At 43.6% G+C, this 18,986-nt stretch overlaps 1 protein-coding gene across 1 annotated transcript in view; it reads left to right on the plus strand.

Annotated features, from left to right (window-relative positions):
* The window catches only part of mta1 (metastasis associated 1), a 41,645-nt gene that overhangs the window by 13,864 nt on the left and 8,795 nt on the right, over nt 1–18,986 (plus strand). Inside the window, exons 3-8 of the mRNA XM_066674600.1 lie at nt 184–277; nt 10,185–10,311; nt 12,728–12,791; nt 14,023–14,140; nt 15,723–15,825; nt 16,076–16,175. Coding sequence (XP_066530697.1) covers nt 184–277; nt 10,185–10,311; nt 12,728–12,791; nt 14,023–14,140; nt 15,723–15,825; nt 16,076–16,175 — 606 coding nt within the window. The remainder of the gene's footprint in view (nt 1–183; nt 278–10,184; nt 10,312–12,727; nt 12,792–14,022; nt 14,141–15,722; nt 15,826–16,075; nt 16,176–18,986) is intronic.

Genomic DNA, 18,986 nt, shown 5'->3' on the forward strand with positions numbered 1-18,986 from the left:
TATCCATACCTCGCTGTCCTCTACGTTTACCTTCACTCGGCTTAATTATGTTACTAGCTTGCTGGTCACTTTTAGTCTGCTTCGTATCATTCAGGAGCAGCAGAAATATTTTATATCTGCGATATAATGTCATTTAAATATTAGTGGCAGGCATATGCTGACACCTATATCTCTTATTTACAGACAGCAAATGGTAACGTGGAGGCTAAAGTGGTATGTTTCTATAGACGCAGAGACATCTCCGCCACACTCATCGCACTGGCAGACAAACATGCGCGTAAGTACTGAAAAAGGCCAATGACTGCAGTGTTCACAGTTCACACAGATGGCAACAGAAATCGTCAGTCGCTGGCAGCAGAAATGTAGTGGTTTTCAAACCTACAGTAAAAAAAATTAATGAAAGAGATTAATGGAGAAAACAAGCATTCAAGACCTCCACCTAAACATACACGACCATCAGACTGTTCCTAATGCTTTCATCTTTAGAAGATCAAACACGATCCTGTTCATCTCGTTTCAGACGTATGGGTCTGAAAGGATATGTAGGTAACAGAAACAGATGACTCCAGACCGCCCCGTCTCTGAAGTTGCTGAGGGTTGCTGGAATCCATGCATAACCCTGCATATGTCTTCAAGGATCTTAAAGCAACTCTCTGAAAAAGAGGAGGAGTTGCATTAAAGACATAGTTTGAAATATTCTGTTAGATACTGTGTTTTCTACCTGTTTTTACTGACCACACCCCCAAAAATGTGAGTAGAAATATGGCTTTGACATTTATTTATTCATTAAATTTGTTGCAAAAAATCTAGAAAGCAATGATTTGTGATCAAGGATGGTTGGAAATTGACAGGGAATCAGTTTGTTAATTATACATTTTGCACTGATACAGTAGAATGGTCTGGTGTCGGCACAGAAGGATTTTAATTGGATTGGGGTTATTTTTTTTTTTTTTTTTTAAGAATTCTTTTGTGAATTTTAAGCACAATCTCTAAAATGTAAAAATGATAATTCTGAGTGATCCCATATCCTTCAAATGTCTTTTAGAGATTAAATGTCTTTTAGGAATAGTGCTGGACAATATTACAATATCGATATATATCGCAATAAAAATGTTTATATAACAATGATATGACTTTTAAACCCATTTTTAGTATTTCAGTACACGTTATTTACAACATCTCTCACAGAACGACGCTCATTGTTCATCACAATTGCGCACAGTGGCGCAGCAGGTAGTGTCGCAGTCACACAGCTCCAGGGACCTGGAGGTTGTGGGTTCGATTCCCCCTTCAAGTGACTGTCTGTGAGGAGTTGGTGTGTTCTCACTGTGTCCGTGTGGGTTTCCTCCCACAGTCCAAAAACACATGTTGGTAGGTGGTTTGGCGACTCAAAAAGTGTGTGTGTGTTGCCCTGTGAAGGACTGGCGCCCCTTCCAGGGTGTATTCCCGCCTTGCGCCCAATGATTCCAGGTAGGACCCACCACGACCCTGAACTGGATAAGGGTTACAGACAATTAATGAGTTAATGATTGAAATATTAATAGGTTATAGGGTCATATTTGATGTCATATTTCTTGTTTGTTTATCAGTGGATTTATACTGTTCATATCGATATCGGGATCATATTAAGAAATATATTGTGATATAAATTTTGGCCGTATCGTCCAGCCCTATTTAGGAACATATGAAAGTTAAAGTAAAGCTTCTTAAAAGTTAAAGCTTCTTAGTTTCAGTAAAGACTTTAAATATCATCTCTAATGACAAACTCATTCTTGCAAAGTACTTATGTCCATCTTATGGCAGAGGGTTTACTTTTTAAAACCATTGTGTAGCTTTGTGTTAGTCAAATCTGTCCCGACGTGTGGCGAAGTGTGAATGTGATGTAATCATGGTGGTAGCTGCGAGACTGCTGGGATTATCCAGCCGTTCTTGCTTTAAGCAGGGCCTGTCTCCAAAATGGCTGCTGTAAAATCATCGTGTTCGCCAGCGTGTGGTTCGTATGTGTGGGGGTTAGGCGAGCTGTGAGTGGCTGTGAGCGGCACTAGTGGGAAAGCAGGGAGTCAGCGCGTGAATGTAGAATGTATGTGTGCGTATATAAGTCAGAGAGAAGAGCGAGTGTGTGACTGACTGCGTGACTGCGCACATATGAGCACTTCTCCCGTAGCCCACACTGCAACCTAGTCTGATCCTGAGGCGCTGGAGATGTTTGTTCATGTGGACCACACAGAAGCAGTTAGGAGGACCGTGGTATGTGTGGTGGTGGTGGTGCTGCTGTGGGTGTATGCTGCTTTGTGTGTGGATATATGTGTGTTTGTGGATTGTGGGCCTCTCTGCAGTGCCAGCAGTCCCTCCGTGGACTTTCAGACATTTGCAATATGTGAAAAATGCACGGCGGGAATGGCTGTGGACCGCATGGGTGTGGGCTACATCCTGACTGCTTTGGAACAGAAAGAAGAAAAGAGGAGAGGAGAGGAAAAGCAGAAAAGAGGAGGGGAGAAGCAGAGAGGAATGTGAGGACATGCAGCAGAAAGGGGAGGCGAGTCACAGGGCAGGAAGGGGGGGAACAGTCATGGAAAAAGTAGGAAAAGTGAAGATGGAGGGGGGAAATGGGGAGCGGAGAGAGAGAATTCCTTCTGAGCCTGTAGATGCTGAAGAAGTTTGAACAAGTGATGCTCCAGTTGGACATTGTGGATCACTGATTCTGACCTTAGTGTCTGTAAGGAATGACTGATCCACTTTTCTAGAAACACTGTCCTGTGTAGAATTGCGAAAGTGAGACTGTATTTATCTATTTTTAGAGCATTTTTACACACAACCTATTCCATCCAGCCCCAAACCCCATATGACCATCTCCCAATCAGAAGACTACAGTTCATCAACATACAGAATACATTAATAAAGACCTGTTCACACCAAGCCCAATATGTTTTGAAAAGTGTGTGTGTGTTATTATATATATCTGAAACTGACGGGGGGGCGGCACGGTGGCGCAGCAGGTAGTGTCGCAGTCACACAGCTCCAGGGGCCTGGAGGTTGTGGTTTCGATTCCCGCTCCGGGTGACTGTCTGTGCGGAGTGTGGTGTGTTCTCCCTGTGTCTGCGTGGGTTTCCTCCCACAGTCCAAAAACACTTGGTAGGTGGATTGGTGACTCAAAAGTGTCTGTAGGTGTGAGTGAATGTGTGTGTGTGTGTCTGTGTTGCCCTGTGAAGGACTGGTGCCTCCTGCCTTGCGCCCAATGATTCCAGGTAGGCTCTGGACCCACCACGACCCTGAACTGGATAAGGGTTACAGATAATGAATGAATGACTGTGACGCTGCATCAGTTTTTCAATTAGAACCTCTTTATGTTCTGCATTGTACGGATGGGCTAAAATCAGGCCATCAACAAGATTATTCGTAGCAGAAGACAATTATTTATGTAAAACAACAACACGCTGACTATAAAAACCTTGACCACCTGAAAGTGGTGCAGGAACTCTTGTTTTTCGGGACAATGGGGAGAGTTCAGTGTGTGTCGTTTTAGTTTCAGTGCTTTAAAATAAATAAATGGATTTTCACTCCTACTCAAGGAGTCAATTTCCTTTTCACCATCCTCCTGTAATTTGAGTGTTGAGACAAAAACGCATCTGACTTGTGTTAACGGTGTTAAAAAAGGTGAAAATAATCATATTCGGTGTGAATAGGCCTTAAGTGGCCAGATATTCAAACTTTCAAGGATGGTGGTGCGCTCTTCCGTTCACTGTGGATGGTTTTTCTAGAGTGCGTTGGGCACCACACTCTGGAGTCTGGGTGTCCTGTGTTTCGTCCTTGCCTCAGTGTTTTCTCCCTGTGTCTGCCACTCAGCCAGTGGGGGTTGTACTGGCCAGTGCCCTGTTAGTGCCTGGGTGGTGCCACTGCGCGAATGGGATCAACTCTTTATAGCTTTAGCTGGCTGTAGAGTAGTCTTTGCACACTGTGGTTTTACACTATTAAAGTTAAAGTTTAAGGATACATCATTTGGATATCTTACAAGATTTCAATGTCCGGGCTGTTAGTGGTTACTAAACTGCCCCAACGGCACAGTGGTGCAGCAGGTAGTGTCGCAGTCACACAGCTCCAGGGACCTGGAGGTTGTGGGTTCGATTCCCGCTCCGGGTGACTGTCTATGAGGAGTTGTGTTCTCCCTCTGTCCGCGTGGGTTTCCTCTGGGTGCTCCAGTTTCCTCCTACATTGGTAGGTGGATTGGCTACTCAAAAGTGTCCGTAGGTGTGAGTGAATGTGTGTGTCTGTGTTGCCCTGTGAAGGACTGGCGCCCCCTCCAGGGTGTATTCTCGCCTTGTGCCCAATGATTCCAGGTAGGCTCTGGACCCACCGCGACCCTGAACTGGAAAAGGGTTACAGATAATGAATGAATGAATGAATGAATAAACTGCCTCAACACATTTACGACACACAGGTCTATTGCTTTTAAGCACAACAAACTGTTTAGCTGGTGAATGTTCGTAAATGTAAGAGTGTAATGAGTGTAAAGAAATGTAATGATTTAGAGATACAAAATCTTTAAAATGCTCGGCCTTAGAGATTAATCATCAGAGATAATCACAGTCGCTTTCAACTGGTGTGGAGAAATGAAGCTAATAATCTGTACTTTTCTTTTTCAAAATAACATTTTGCAATGCTGTTTTCAATTTTCTCCTCGTTCATGTTGTCTAACAACTGTCTGGCTGTTTCAAACAGCTCCTTTGGTCAAAACTGCATTGTAGAGAGCTGACTAGAGGCAATGGTGTGGGTCACAGAACACAGGCCACAGTCAGCCACCAATGCTCACTTTCAGTCTTATTGTCTGTGTGTTTGTTGTGGAGAAGTTGAAGAAGGCTTGAGGGTTAGAGTGAGTCCCTTTTTTTTATTATTTTTAAGCCCTGCCCCTTGGAACTGATTTAGAAGTTTTAGTGGTTAAAATCTTTCCTTAAGAAAAGGGACGACCATTCAAGGGCCTGATGTCAGGTCTTCTGGACTTTAGCGTAGTTAAATTAAAGGTCATTACGTAGCGTGACCAGATCTGAGATGGTGAAAAAGAGGACACATCTTAGGGGTGGTGGTGGGGGGGTGATGAGGACATGCCCCTCACTGCCGTTGTTTGCTATGTGTGCTTTTAGGTCCTTTACACCTTTATTTCCTACACAAAACATGGGAATTTCTTTTTTAATTCACCCGAGAACTTACATTTACGTTTCGGCATAGCTGCTCGAGAAGAGGGTAGGTACATGAGCTTTGCCTGACGTAAACAAGGACTACTGACGTGCAGACTGACCGATTAAATGTTTACAGAGAAGGTTATCGACCAATAACGGTAGCTCTACAGTCAGACCGTCCAATCAGAAGATTTTAGGCTACTTCACCACGCCCCCTTCTCACTCAAGCGAACCAAGCGGAGTAGGGGAGGGAGGGACTAGTTTGTGAACGAAACTTCTCGAAATTCTATGTAAGCTCTAGAAAAACAAAATCCCGGATGTTTGTGAAATTCCTGGAAAAAATTGTTGGTAAACGAGGACATCTGGTCACCCTAGCATTACGCCTACAAAAAGCATTCCACAATCATGTATTGTCAATTCAGCCTGCTTATACATGGACTTCTAGTTCCACCTTAAATGCGGCTGTAGCCACAGACACTAGACTGTAATAGCTTCAGCATTTTAGTTGGAACTGGAAATTCTGAGATAATACTAAGCTGAGACTAATAACTAAGTTATCGTAGTATTTTTAAAAAGAAAATACTGACGTTTATGGCTTTCTTTGGAGGCTGTCGACGCCAACTTGCTGGTGATTCACAAGGCATTCATAACCCTTTGTTTGAAGCGTGCGCCTCGGTTTGAAAGCTTATAGTCCTCCCCTCGGCCCTACTCCTGTTTCCCAAGAAGAATTGAGAAGGCTAAACGGAGGGGTAGGGCTGAGGGGTGATACCCAATCGGCAATGGCAGACTGTAGTCCATCTGTTGCTCTGCATACTGACCTGCTGGTGGTGTGTTAGTGTGTGTTGTGCTGGTACGAGTGGATCAGACACAGCAGTGCTCAGTGTCACTGCAGGACTGAGAATGATCCTCCAAGCTAACAGCATCCTGCGAGTAGCGTCCTATGCCCACTGCTAAAGGGCTAGAGGACGATCAACACAGACTGTGGACAATGAGTATATAAACAAGGTGTTTTAATGTTATGGCTGATGGGTGTATACGCTTTACTAGTAAATGAAATGAATGCCAGAACAGAAGACTAGTAACAGATGGGGCCTCCTTGTGGCCTGGTGCAGAGATTTTGGATCTTCTCTTTAGGATCATGGGAGAAAAGGTATGAGTTTGACCTGTACATTTCAGTCAGGCTGAGGATATCTGGCATAATCTTTCCTCTGTCCCTTGTTAAAGCTTGTTTGTAGACTCAGTCAGCAGTGTGTTTGCTTGAGTGTATGTACAGAGACACACACAATTGCATGTGTGTGTCTGTGGTGAGTCACAGATTAAATATTTTGTTCTCTGTGATGCTGGCTCCTCCTTGCTGGGGCTTAAAGCTTTTTGAACTGTACATCCGCCATGTTTTCACGTGTGCGGAGGCAGAGAAGGAGAGGGACTTGGCCCTGGACTGAACTGACCACTCCCTGTAGCCTCCACCCTCACTCTGACGGAGTGTTGCATGCAATTTCTGCGTAGAGTCAGGCTTGATTTCTCAGTTCGGGGAGATCCCACTCTAACTAAACATCTCCGGACCTTTTCAGAATGAGTCCTCTTGAGTGGGTCTTAAAGACAGATGATCTCCTTGAAGCAGATGTAGTGCTTTATGGAGCTTAACTGACATAAGTGTTTGAAATCTGTACTTGTCACAGTAAACAAAGAAACCTTATATTCATATTCGTTATTTAATAAATGTGTATTTTAATTGAGGTGTGGCATGGTGGCACTGTGTGGGGGCTTGGGGTCCTGGGATGCATCCTCTCCTCGGGTCACCCTCTGCGGAGAGCGTGGCGTGTTTTCCCTGTGTCTGCGTGGGTTCCCGCCGGACGCCCCGATCTAAGGTGGATTGACTGCAACACCCACCGCAGCCCTGATCAGGAAAAAGTGCTTATTCAAAATAAATAAATTAATGAATAGCCGTTAATACAACTTTCTCAAATTTAAGTTTTCAAATGTCAGAGGTGGGCTTTTGGTGAATTAGGTCAAAAGTGAACCAGGCAAAGGTAATCGCAGCCAGAGTCATCAGACTTGCGTAATCTCAGACTCTCTTTAAAGCCACTAATCACAGAGCATTCTCCCCCAGAGTCACTGTCCATTTAGCCAACTTTCATCCTGTTCTTCAATGGTCAGAACAGCCACAGTGCAGGCAGACTATTATTAGGTTATTCTCAGTGCTGCAGTGACAGTGACATGCTCGTATGAGTGGATCAGACACAGCAGTGCGGCTGAAGTTTAAAGCTCTCAGTGTCCCTGCTGGACTGAGAACAGTCCACCGACCAAAATCATCCAGCCGACAGTGTCCTGTGTCCTGTGATGAAGGACTAGAGGACGACCGACACACACTGTGCAGCGACAGATGAGCTACTGCCTCTGACTTTACAGCTACAACGTGGACCAACGAGGGAGGAGTGTCTCACAGAGTGGACAGTAAGTGGACACAGGGTTTAAAAACTCCAGCAGCCACTGCTGTGTCTGATCCACTCTACACCAGCACAACACACACTAACACACCACCACATCAGTGTCACTGCAGCGCTGAGAATGATCCACCACCACATCACACCTGCTCTGTGGGGGCCCTGAGCGCTGAAGAACAGGGGGAAAGGGAACTAACAAAAAAAGTATACTGAGAAATTTGTATTTATGGCTTTGATTCGAAATTGGATTTTTAGTTTTAGATTGTGCTTCATATGAGAACCTTAAGTTGAGGTTAGGTTGTATTGATTGTGTCTGTGTTTGTAACAGTAAAGCTGTCTGCGTGTTGGAGAGAGACTGTATGTAAAAGTGTAACAACAGACTACCTTCGAGCTACGCTGCACTGTTCTCAGATTCCAGCTCTGCAGGATTTAGTGCTCTCCTTGATTCAACTCATCAGCTAATTACCCAGCCCTTTTTAGCTCATTTGCATGTAATAGAGCAGATAAACTGCAGTGCTGTCATGCTCCAAGATGCTGGTAGATTCTGATACAATTTAGTATCATGATGTTTCCTAAATGCATTGTTGGTTTAAAGAATAAAAGTGTATTTTGCATGTAATCTTTAGGATCTTTAGTCGTGGGAAATATATCTCTCTACATTACACAAACGAATAAAGTGTGTGCGAGCGTCTAAGGGTGGAAGGCCTCTATAAGGGGCCTAGCGCATTGCCTGTGGTGCTATTACACATTGTCACATTCCAATAAAAACGGGTTTTATTTTCTACATCATTTGAACAGCAGCTGTCCTTCACATTGTTTGAAAATTTCATGATGAATGGACCAACACAGATGCTTCAAAGTGGGTCTAAATTAAATCTTTTTACATTGACTTCCAATTAAAAATGGTACAGTTACTATTTTGGACAGTGCCAATATGTTTGTGAAGTTGCGGTGGAAAACTGAATTCACCACCTCTCCCTGTTCCCTTCCACTGTCTCCTGAACCTCCACCTCTCTCTTTGGAGTCAAGGGGCAGGTCCTCCTTCCTCTTCTCCTCTCCTCTTCCTCCTCTGCCTGCATGGTAAGGTGACTCATTCATCAATGATTGATAATTGCTTGGGACAGGTGAGATGGAGAGGCAATTTGTGGAGAGTATAGGCTGGGTGCAGTGCCAGTAGATAGGCTGCGGTGTTCTGTTCTCTCACTCTCTCTCTCTCTGTCTCTGTCTCTGTGGACTGTGGCTATAGGTGAGTGAGCTGTGCCTGGTCTCACTAATTTTCTCAAGGACGCAGCAGGCCGCTCATAACCATAGGGTCCGCACTTATCCCAGCATTCTGCTCTCTTAGACTTGCTTCATTCAGTCTCTCTCTCTCTCTTTCTCTCTCTCTCTCTCTCTCTCTCTCTCTCTCTCTCTCTCTATACCACTCTATATTTGATGTCAATACTCCACATGTAGCCAAAACTGAGCAAGGTACTGCATGGTGTAGCTGTTGATTTCTGAGGCTTATGTTATGTGTGTTTTTTGCAAAGAAAGATAAAATTGAAGATAAGGGGGAAAAAAAGCAAGAGCCCAGAGTGTGTGCTCAGAATGCTAGAGTGAGGAAGAGGAGCTAGTACATATTGATTTTAGACACACCTTTTTTTTTTCCCTTTCCCCTCCCCTGAAAATCCCTTGATTGCTTTTGTTCTTCTTTTCTCTTGCTCAATCTCTCTCCCCTGTGCTCATGCGCGCACTCTCTCTCTCTGGCTCACTCTGGCTCTCTAATGAAACTCTAAATGAATTGGAGCACGCTCACTCACCCCTCTCTCTCTCTCTCTCTCTCTCCACTCTCCCCTGGCTTTCCCTCCTGCTCCTCAGTCTCTCTTCCACTTATCATTCTCCACTCAGCACCCGCACTCCATGCACCTCATGTATGTAGCACTGTGTAAGAGTGACGTGTTCTCACTGCTCCTCTAAAACAGAGATTACTGGAGAGCGGAGCTGAAGTTTGTGGATGTGAACTGAACGAGGAAGTGGCTCTTACGTTCATATGAGTTTATGCGTCTAATTTATTTGAACACCACTGGAATCGCATTCAGAATCATCTTATATGCTGATGGGGACTGCAGGGACTTGAGTTGGGTTTTTGGCTGCAGATATGTTAAACTCCGCCTCTGAATATACTGATCCATTAAGCGCCATGTGAAATCCCTTCTGCTGATGTTTTCTTTTGTGCATTTCTAAATTTAATCCAAGTTGTCGTTATTGCTAAAACACATTGAGACATTGAGATTGACTGTGTGTAATTGGACACAAATTCCTTAGTCCAGTCAGTAGTTTGGATCTTAAATGTTCAGTAGACTCTGAGATGTTTGGTAATGATTAATATTTAATGGAAAAAAAAAGTAACCATTCTTTACATTTTCTTGAAGGGAATGGTGTGAAGTGAAAGTGTTAACTCTTTATTGAATGTAATCGTGCCGCCATTCACATGGTGTTGGAAAGTCAAGAAGTCTTGCTGTCACACCTTTGCCCTCAATGTGAGTTTCCTGATGTCTTAAAGAAGTTGTGCCTGGCTTCTAACCCTCAGGGGAGTTGGAGGAGGAGATGGAGAACCCCGAGATGGCAGACCTGCCGGAAAAACAGAAGCATCAGCTGAGACACCGAGAGCTCTTCCTCTCTAGACAGCTGGAGTCTCTGCCGGCTACACACATCAGGTAAAAACACTAACACACACCGTCTGACCTCTGTGTCGGCACACTTTCAGATGACTTGTGAAGCTCTTTGATCGCTGTCACTGCTGAGGTTTTGTTCTGTATGCGAGCGAAAGGCTCCGCAGGTGGCCGCTCCAAGCAGCCGACGTGTCTGAGACGGTTTATTATTTTCCCACATGTCAGAAGTCGCTGTCGGGGATCCTCTGGTGTAAACAGTGTTGTGTTGTGAAATGACACATCCCACAATGATGGGGACAGATATCTGGAGAGATCTTAACCTGTCACACTGAGGGATGATTTGGAATCGGACTCATATTCGGATCATTTTTAACCATTTTTGTTGTTGTTTTATTTGTTATTATTTTTTACTTTTTTTTATTATTAATTTCAAAATGACAATATCAAAGACAAGTGAAGTCATCTTGTATTATCTCGTACAATATGCAAAGTCATGTATAAATTAGTACATAGGATCTGATAGGGCTGGGTGATATGACCATAATTTATATCACGATATATTTCTTAATTTTGGTCAAAACGATATAATCCCAATATCAACATAAACTATACAAAAGCTACAGAAAAACTGACAAGAGCAAGAAACATGACATCCTTAATAAAAACATTAACCTCGCTAACTTAAATTTACATGAATAATAAATCCTCGAATATATTGAGGAAAAATAAAGGAACAAATTATTCACTAATAAATGAATGAAACTCTAATTACAGAATGGTATCAGAACACATGGTGATTATCAACAATGACTTGGTACCTTTCTAATTCAACCTGCTCATGTTCACCTCTGTAAAGCCTTGGGTTGTGGTGGGTATCGCACAGTTCCTGATGGATCTCTGCTGATTTATATGGTGCTCATCACACAGTGAACAACTGAGTACTGGTAATGTCCAGTGGCATTCACACATGGCTTGAAACTCTTCGTAAAAGAGGTGATGTCCTGGGCAGAGAATACACTTTTCTAAGTGTACTCCAAAGTCCAAAAACATATGTTTGTAGTAGGGCTGTCCCGAATACCATTTTTTGGGCTTCGGAGCTTCCTCCGGGATGTTCTGCGAATATTAGAATACTCTGGGTGTGGGGTGGTGTATATTGTTGTCATTAACCAAATCTACTTCCGACCCCTGTTTTAATATCCCTCTCTCCTGGCTGCGCCGTGGCTCAAAGTACAGCTTCACTCGCTAGCTCGCTAACTAAGGCCACAGAGTATACACAGTTTAACCAGTTTGAGCAGAGGTGCTCTAATTTCAGGTACAAAGCTCACAAAATGAACTGTGGCATCCCTCGCTTTGTTGTGTTGTTCTATCATATTAGGCTGTTTTTATATGAGTTTTGGGCTTCACTTGCACAAAGACTTTTATGTTGATGTGCCTGAATATGGGTGGAGTGGGGAGAGCATTGTTTTTACTGCTGGATCCTGAATGTGTGTTGTGTGGAGAGTTGCCTTTATCAATAACCACATTTATCCAAAAAACTGAATATCCGAATCTCAAAATTGGAAACTGAATACATACCCAACAAAATAATATCTGAATACCCGAACACCTGGGGCCAGCTATTGTTCAGAAAATCGTCGCTCAGCGCCTGCTTTAAAATTAAGGCTGCACTGCGGTTCCCAGCATGGCTCCGCTCGCCGAGTCGTTCGCTAACTCGTGCATAAACGGTGCCACTAAGGGTACAATAAAATAAATAAACCAGAGCTTCATGGAGGTGTTCTAATTTGAGGTGTAAAGCTGACAAAATGAACTGTTGCTTTGCCATGCTTTGTTGTAAGTAGGTTGCTGTCGTGTTAGGCTGTTTTAGGCTTCATTTAAGACTTTTATGTTGACAAGGCTGAATACACATGGAGTGGAGGGTTGCCTTCATTGCCACATTTATCCCAAAAAACGAAAATTTGATTCTCGAAATTATAAACCGAATTCATACCCATCGAGCAAATATTCGGGGCCAGCCCTAGTTTGTAGGTGGAGTCAATGTGTGAAATTGTCCACAGGGTGTGTGATGTCCAGGGTGTGATACTTGGTAGGCTCTGGACCCACCGTGTCCCTAAACATGATGAAGTTCTTATAAAAGATGAATGAATGTGCTTCTCTCAACCGATCCAGGATCTATCCAGGGTAATTTACTAGGTCTGATCATTAACTTAACCAAGACTCCATTTAACACTTACCACCTTCCTGTTTTTTTTTTTAGTATTCACTACAGCTGGTAGAAATCCAATGTGTGTAAGAGACTTTTGAGCCTGTGACTGATAATCACGTACATTCCACATCCCATAAAGGATTGCTCATGGGTTACGACACTGCGAAGCCACATTCTTTGGTGATTTGGCTTTAACTGTGGCTAAGATTTGGTAATGGCCATTGTTTACTGATGGGTGTGTTTTATAATTGTTTTCAGAGGAAAGTGCTGTGTGACACTTCTCAATGAGACAGAAACCCTCAAGTCTTACCTGGACAGAGAGGTGAGTGAAGTAGAACCTATCTTAGCTATGGTAACAGCCTCCAGTGACAGTAAAAACTCATGTACTGCTTGTACTACATGTAAACCATGGACCTGGAGGTTGTGGGTTCAAGTCCCGCTCCAGGTGACTGTGGTGTGTTCTCCCTGTGTCTGCGTGGGTTTCCTCCAGGTGCTCTGGTTTCCTCCCATGCTCCAAAAACACAGGTTGGTAGGTGGATTGGAGACTCCAAAGTGTCTGTAGGTGTGAGTGAATGTGTGAGTGTGTGTCGCCCTGTTAAGGACTGGCACCCCCTCCAGGGTGTATTCCCACCTTGCACCCAGTGATTCCAGGTAGGCTCTGGAACCACCGCTGCCCTGAACTGGATAAGTGGTTAGAGATAATGAATGTAAACCATAGGAAGATACCCATTTTACAACATAGAAATGTAACTGAACCAGTAAATGTGTTTAGTGAATTGATAAACTACATTTTGATGATATTGGATGATGCTGTGGCTGAGCATATGAAACGATGCAGGCGAATATCTCACTATTACATTTTAAGACGTCACAGCATCAGTTTGAGGCATCAGACAAAACAAGTTTGGTCTTGCAAAAAAACCTGTGACGGTAGAAAAGGGCCATTTCAAACAGCCTAAAGGGAAATGGCTTCAGAGAAGGGCAAACTCTTGCTACCTCTGACCATAATGTCTGTGTGACATTGAGAGTTCTGATATTTAATACTGGATTAAATACAGTGCTGTGGCTGAATTTGATCAAAATCATGAAAAAGACAACTTTTCCTGAACTGCGCTTTCAATTTGGGTTTAACTCAGATGCTATCACTTCTCGCGTTCACTTCAGTGCCAGGACCATCACTATTGCCTGACTAATAATAATAGTAACAATAACACAAGCAGGGTACACTGTTTAGACTGTTGTTCTATAAGTGTGTGTGTGTGTGTGTGTATTGCTTCTAGAACTAGAGATGAATGTGTTTATCTGACGTGTGTATGAGAGCTAGTTTTGAGCTCCATTCTGAATGAATTATTCAGTGTGTTGACCCAGAATGTTCTCCTCGCATTTGGTAATGAGGAGAGTGGAGACTCCACTCAATGCCATGCTGAACACACACACACACACACACACACACAAAAGTATAAATACAGCCCTCTATCAGTGCATGAGGCTGCGTCTTTGTTTCTGTGTGTGTATCTGACTTGCTCTTTGTGTATGTTGTCTTTTGGCTGCAGGATGCGTTCTTCTACTCACTGGTGTATGACCCTCAGCAGAAGACTCTCCTGGCCGATAAGGGGGAGATCAGAGTGGGGAATAAGTACCAGGCGGAAATTACTGACCTTCTCAAAGAGGGTAGGTCTACGTTTTTAAACTGCGTTGGCGCAGACCCGACCCGGCAAAGGTCCGATGGAGTTTCACAGCTACAGAGTTTACGTTCTCAGCTCTCAGTTATTTCCAGGACTCATGTAGCCACTGATTGTTCTTATGTTACATGTCCCACCTATATTCCTTACAGCATATCACATGTTTACTTAAAGGATACGTGGATACACTTCTGATTTACATTCCTAAAGTGGATTTTACATTAGACATTAACATATATTGGTAAGTGAACTGGCTATGCAAAAGTGCCCATGGGTATAAGTGTGTACATGACTGGGTGTTTATGTGGGGGGGGGGGGGGGGGGGGGTTGTCCATAGGTGTGACATGGTGAGTGAAAGGTGTGTGTGAAATTTATTGTCGCTGAAGAAGCACCCTGAGATACACAAACCGTGTTTTAGGACAGTGTTCTTCAAACTACGGCCCGTGGGCCATGTACGGCCTGCTGCTTTCATTTGACCGGCCCCTTTAACTACAGCAGCATACATATAAAGGCATAAAGATGGGTAGAAAAGGTATGGACATGTCTCTAAACCAATCAAGCCACTACTGAATTGTCCCTAACAATCTTTTCAATCAGAAAATTAAAATACAACGGTCCGTCAGTGTCTAGTCTGTGTATTTTTTTACATACAGTTAAGATCTCGCTCTCTACTCCCGAGTCCCGCCTCCCAAACCCACACTACTAACTGGACTGGCTTTGCCGTTTCTCCGTAACGTGTGACAGGCTGTTGGTGTAAGGAGACAAAGCGCTGTAAACATGCAGCTGCGAGAGGGATGCCGTCCACATTGTGTCTCGTATTGATTAAGGGACAGTGCCACCAGCTACAATCATGTATTAAGGCCACTTATATAGTTATAAAGTTTTTTTTTAGACGTTTTCTTCTCTGGCTGCAGTCCAGCCCTGTGATTTTAGGGTGAATTGCATACAATTAAAAACGACAAATGTCATTTTATTCATTAAAAGTAACCTAAGTATTAAGTAGTTTGAGAATGACGAGTGAGAAGAGTTTATTGGGCGCTGCATTCGTTATGAGCTCCATCAGGAAGAAAGCGCTGTAGGAGACTGTGATGGATTTGTTGTGTACTTGGGGATAAAGTACGTGCGAGTTTTGTTTAGACGATATAAAGATGGGGATTTTGATGTTAGCGTGCTCGAGAATGTTAATACTTCCTTTAGGTTATTATTTTTCTATAAAATGACAGGTGTCATATTTAATACCACACAACATTTACCATAAAATGAAAAGAATTGTAATTATGTTACACAAAATGCTTTAATGCTTCTTTGTACACCTGATATTACACTGTGCTGCAGTCTCTAGCACAGTCCACACTACAGCATGTCTCTTGGAGTTAATGCTAGTTTGGCTCTTGAGTCATTTGGCAGACATTGCTGCCTCCATGGAGTGTAGATGAGCAGCTTAAGCTTCATCCCTCAGCGGTTGGACTCCACACGGAGTCGTGTTTGTAGCAATGTAGGAGGGTGATCTTGATCTCCAGTCGTGTTCCTCAGCTCTCTGCTGTGTGTGTGTGCGCTTTTTGATTTCTCAGGCGAGGAGGATGACAGGGAGCTGGCCAAACTGGAGGAGAAGGTGTGGGACCCCAGCAGCCCCATCACAGAGAAACAGATCGACCAGTTCCTCGTAGTGGCTCGGTAAGCACCTCAACTACTAAAGGTTTCGCTTCATTGATGTTTTCGCCCTGAGGCTGGAGGACCAGCACTGAGATGGTTAACTGCATTCAGGGCTCTGTATGTTTACTGTGGAGGTATTGATCATGTGTGAACAGTTTCTTTTATAATGGAAAGCCACTAACACAGTTAATTTTTTTTCCTTATACTCTCTCTCTCTCTCCTTCACCCTGTGTCTTTCTGTTTCCTACATCTTCCCTCCCTCCTCCCGCAGTTCTGTGGGTACGTTTGCGCGGGCTTTGGATTGCAGCAGCTCAGTTCGGCAGCCCAGTCTGCATATGAGCGCTGCAGCAGCCTCCAGAGACATCACGCTGGTATAGCACCACCTACACTCACTACACGCTACATCCTGCTTCAGCACAACTTCACACTTGGGTTTGGCTTGTAAAACACACTGTAAAAATGACTTGTGCTTTGCTGTTTGTCTGTGCAGAATGGTGTTTAGCATAATGGGTGTTTTAAAAGAATGTAAGCAAAGTTCATGTTTTTTATTAAAGAAAATAGTGCTAGGGTTAGGGTTGTATTTTATGGACAGTTTGTGCCTTCACTGAGAATCAAGATAGACATTATACACAATTACATTTTAATTCCATTGCAGCTCCAAATACACCATCAGCAGCAAGGCAGCAGTTCTGTATTTACTGAATTTTCAGAGTGTCAGATTTAATAAAATGAAACACAGTTCTTGTAGATCTGACAAGGAGTCACTAGAGCTTCTGCCACCGGGATGTGACGGTCTGCAAGGCTTTTGGTTTCATGATCATTAGCGCTACAGTAAAAACGTTTTTGTTTTACAACGGTCCCTTCCTACTGTCACTGACAGCCGGTTAACCATGTCAAAGTCTGTGAGGTGTGCTGAACGTCTTTACAATAAAACCTGGGAGGTAGATTACATGTAATCCTGAGTTTGTGTGTCATAGAGGAGGACAATCATAGAGGACCCTATCTGACAGTGCTACAGGAAAGTGTTCACATCCATGACCAAAGATGGCGCTGAGCAATTAGGGTCTGGTCGAGCCAGTAACGAACAACATAAGTTTTGACATTTCTGGGTTGATAACTTTTGAACCACAGGAGATATTGCAAATCTGATGGTGGCAGTCAATTTCTGAGACAATGCTGGTCTTCTCTGATGTGCTACATGACCACCTTCCCATTGGAGGGGAAAAACGCTCTTGATCCAATATGGCGGCTTTAAAGATGTTCTGGATGTAGCCTAAAAATAGGCCCCTCACCCAGTACTCGCTGGGGTTTTCAGATACGTCATTCTCCCTTTCGTTTCTGCTTTTTGACTCACACTGTATGTGCACAAAGACAAGAATGTGGGTCCAGAATCTACCTGGAATCATTGGGCAGGAATACACCCAGAAGGGGGCACCAGTCCTTCACAGGGCGACACACACACATTCACTCACACACTCACACCTACGGACACTTTTGAGTCGCCAATCCACCTACCAATGTGTGTTTTTGGAGCGTGGGAGGAAACCGGAACACCCGGAGGAAACCCACGCAGACACAGAGAGAACACACCACACTCCTCACAGACAAGTCACCCGGAGGAAACCCACTCGGACACAGGGAGAACACCACACTCCTCACAGGCAGTCACCCGGAGGAAACCCACATGGACACAGGGAGAACACACCACACTCCTCACAGACAGTCACCCGGAGGAAACCCACACAGACACAGGGAGAACACACCACACTCCTCACAGACAGTCACCCGGAGCGGGACTTGAACCCACATCCTCCAGGTCCCTGGAGCTATGACAGAGACACTGCCTGCTGCACCACTGTGCTGCCATTATTATACATTATAAAAGATGCTCTGTGTTAGACACTGGTAAATCTGTAATTACCTGCATTTTACTTCTTTCTGTTGTTTAGCATTAGTTCCCTTGTACTTTATACCTGTTTTTATTGTTGTAAGTAGATTGTCATTGGTTTGTTATTCTAAATGCTCTTACAACATTTGTTGTGCTTTTTATTGATTCTTATCCCCCCCTTCTTTAGTATTTTTGAGTCCTCTCAAGACTCTGCCTCTGGCTAATAGAGTTGTTCCTGTCATTGTTGTGCTTGGCTCACTCACTAGGGGCTTGGATCCAGATTTCTGTGACGTTGCTTTGTGTTTGTGCCTTTGTGGCAATGTAGTAAATAGCGCTACACAAGTTTATTGTAGTTGAATTAAATTTAAATTATATCTGACAAGGAGTGCCATATAAACCGAGTCAACTGTAGTGCAGTATTAACATTCATAGTGCCATAACATTTATATGTTTATCCTTACTTATTTATTACGTTCTTCACACATTGTTTTGTACTTTTGCTTAAGGGGACCAGCCTAATTTAGATTTATTTCAGTTCTGCTTTCCGTATGAATGTAATCCTGATTTTGACTATGACCCAGCAGTGTTATTATCCTCATCATGGAAATATAGCAGTATATGAGCAATAAAGGGATACAAGATCCAGATATATCCCCAGTCTTAAGTAAGGAAGCCTAACATCTCAAGGCACAAGTCTTATCAGCCACAGCCTCACGGAGAGCTACGAGCACACAGTGTTCTGGGTGGAACAAAAACAGGTTGCAGCCCTCATTTTGCCTCTGGGCCCTAGTGGAGTTAGAACAGAAGAGAGTAGGAATGATGTTCAACCAGAACCACCCTCTGCCTGACTCTGCCCCTCATTTATAAAACATAGCACTCAGGAGCCAGGGGCACCAGACACATGCTTAGAGACACACACTGGACCACTGGGACACACACACTATGGTTGTGTGTGTGTGCTGGTATTGAAAATGAAATGGCATTTTTTTTAAAAATACATATGAACGTTTTGATGGTTTATTTTGTGCAGGCGTCCTGAGAGATCTGTGCTGAAAACACAGTGTAGTTTGATAAACGAGGGACTTGCATCTGCCCTCATTGTACGACAAAGAAGTATCACACCTGACAAATACACTATCTGCCATAACATTAAAACCACTTCCTTGATTCTACACACACACACACACACGTTGTCTATTTTCTCAGCTCCTCTGACCATATCAGTGAAATTGTAGTTCTGCAGTTGTTGGCTGTAGTCCATCTGTTGCTCTGCAAACACTGTTAGCCCCCTATC

This window comes from Hoplias malabaricus, chromosome 1 (genome assembly GCF_029633855.1).
Source record: "Hoplias malabaricus isolate fHopMal1 chromosome 1, fHopMal1.hap1, whole genome shotgun sequence".
In the NCBI taxonomy this organism is placed as follows: domain Eukaryota; kingdom Metazoa; phylum Chordata; class Actinopteri; order Characiformes; family Erythrinidae; genus Hoplias; species Hoplias malabaricus.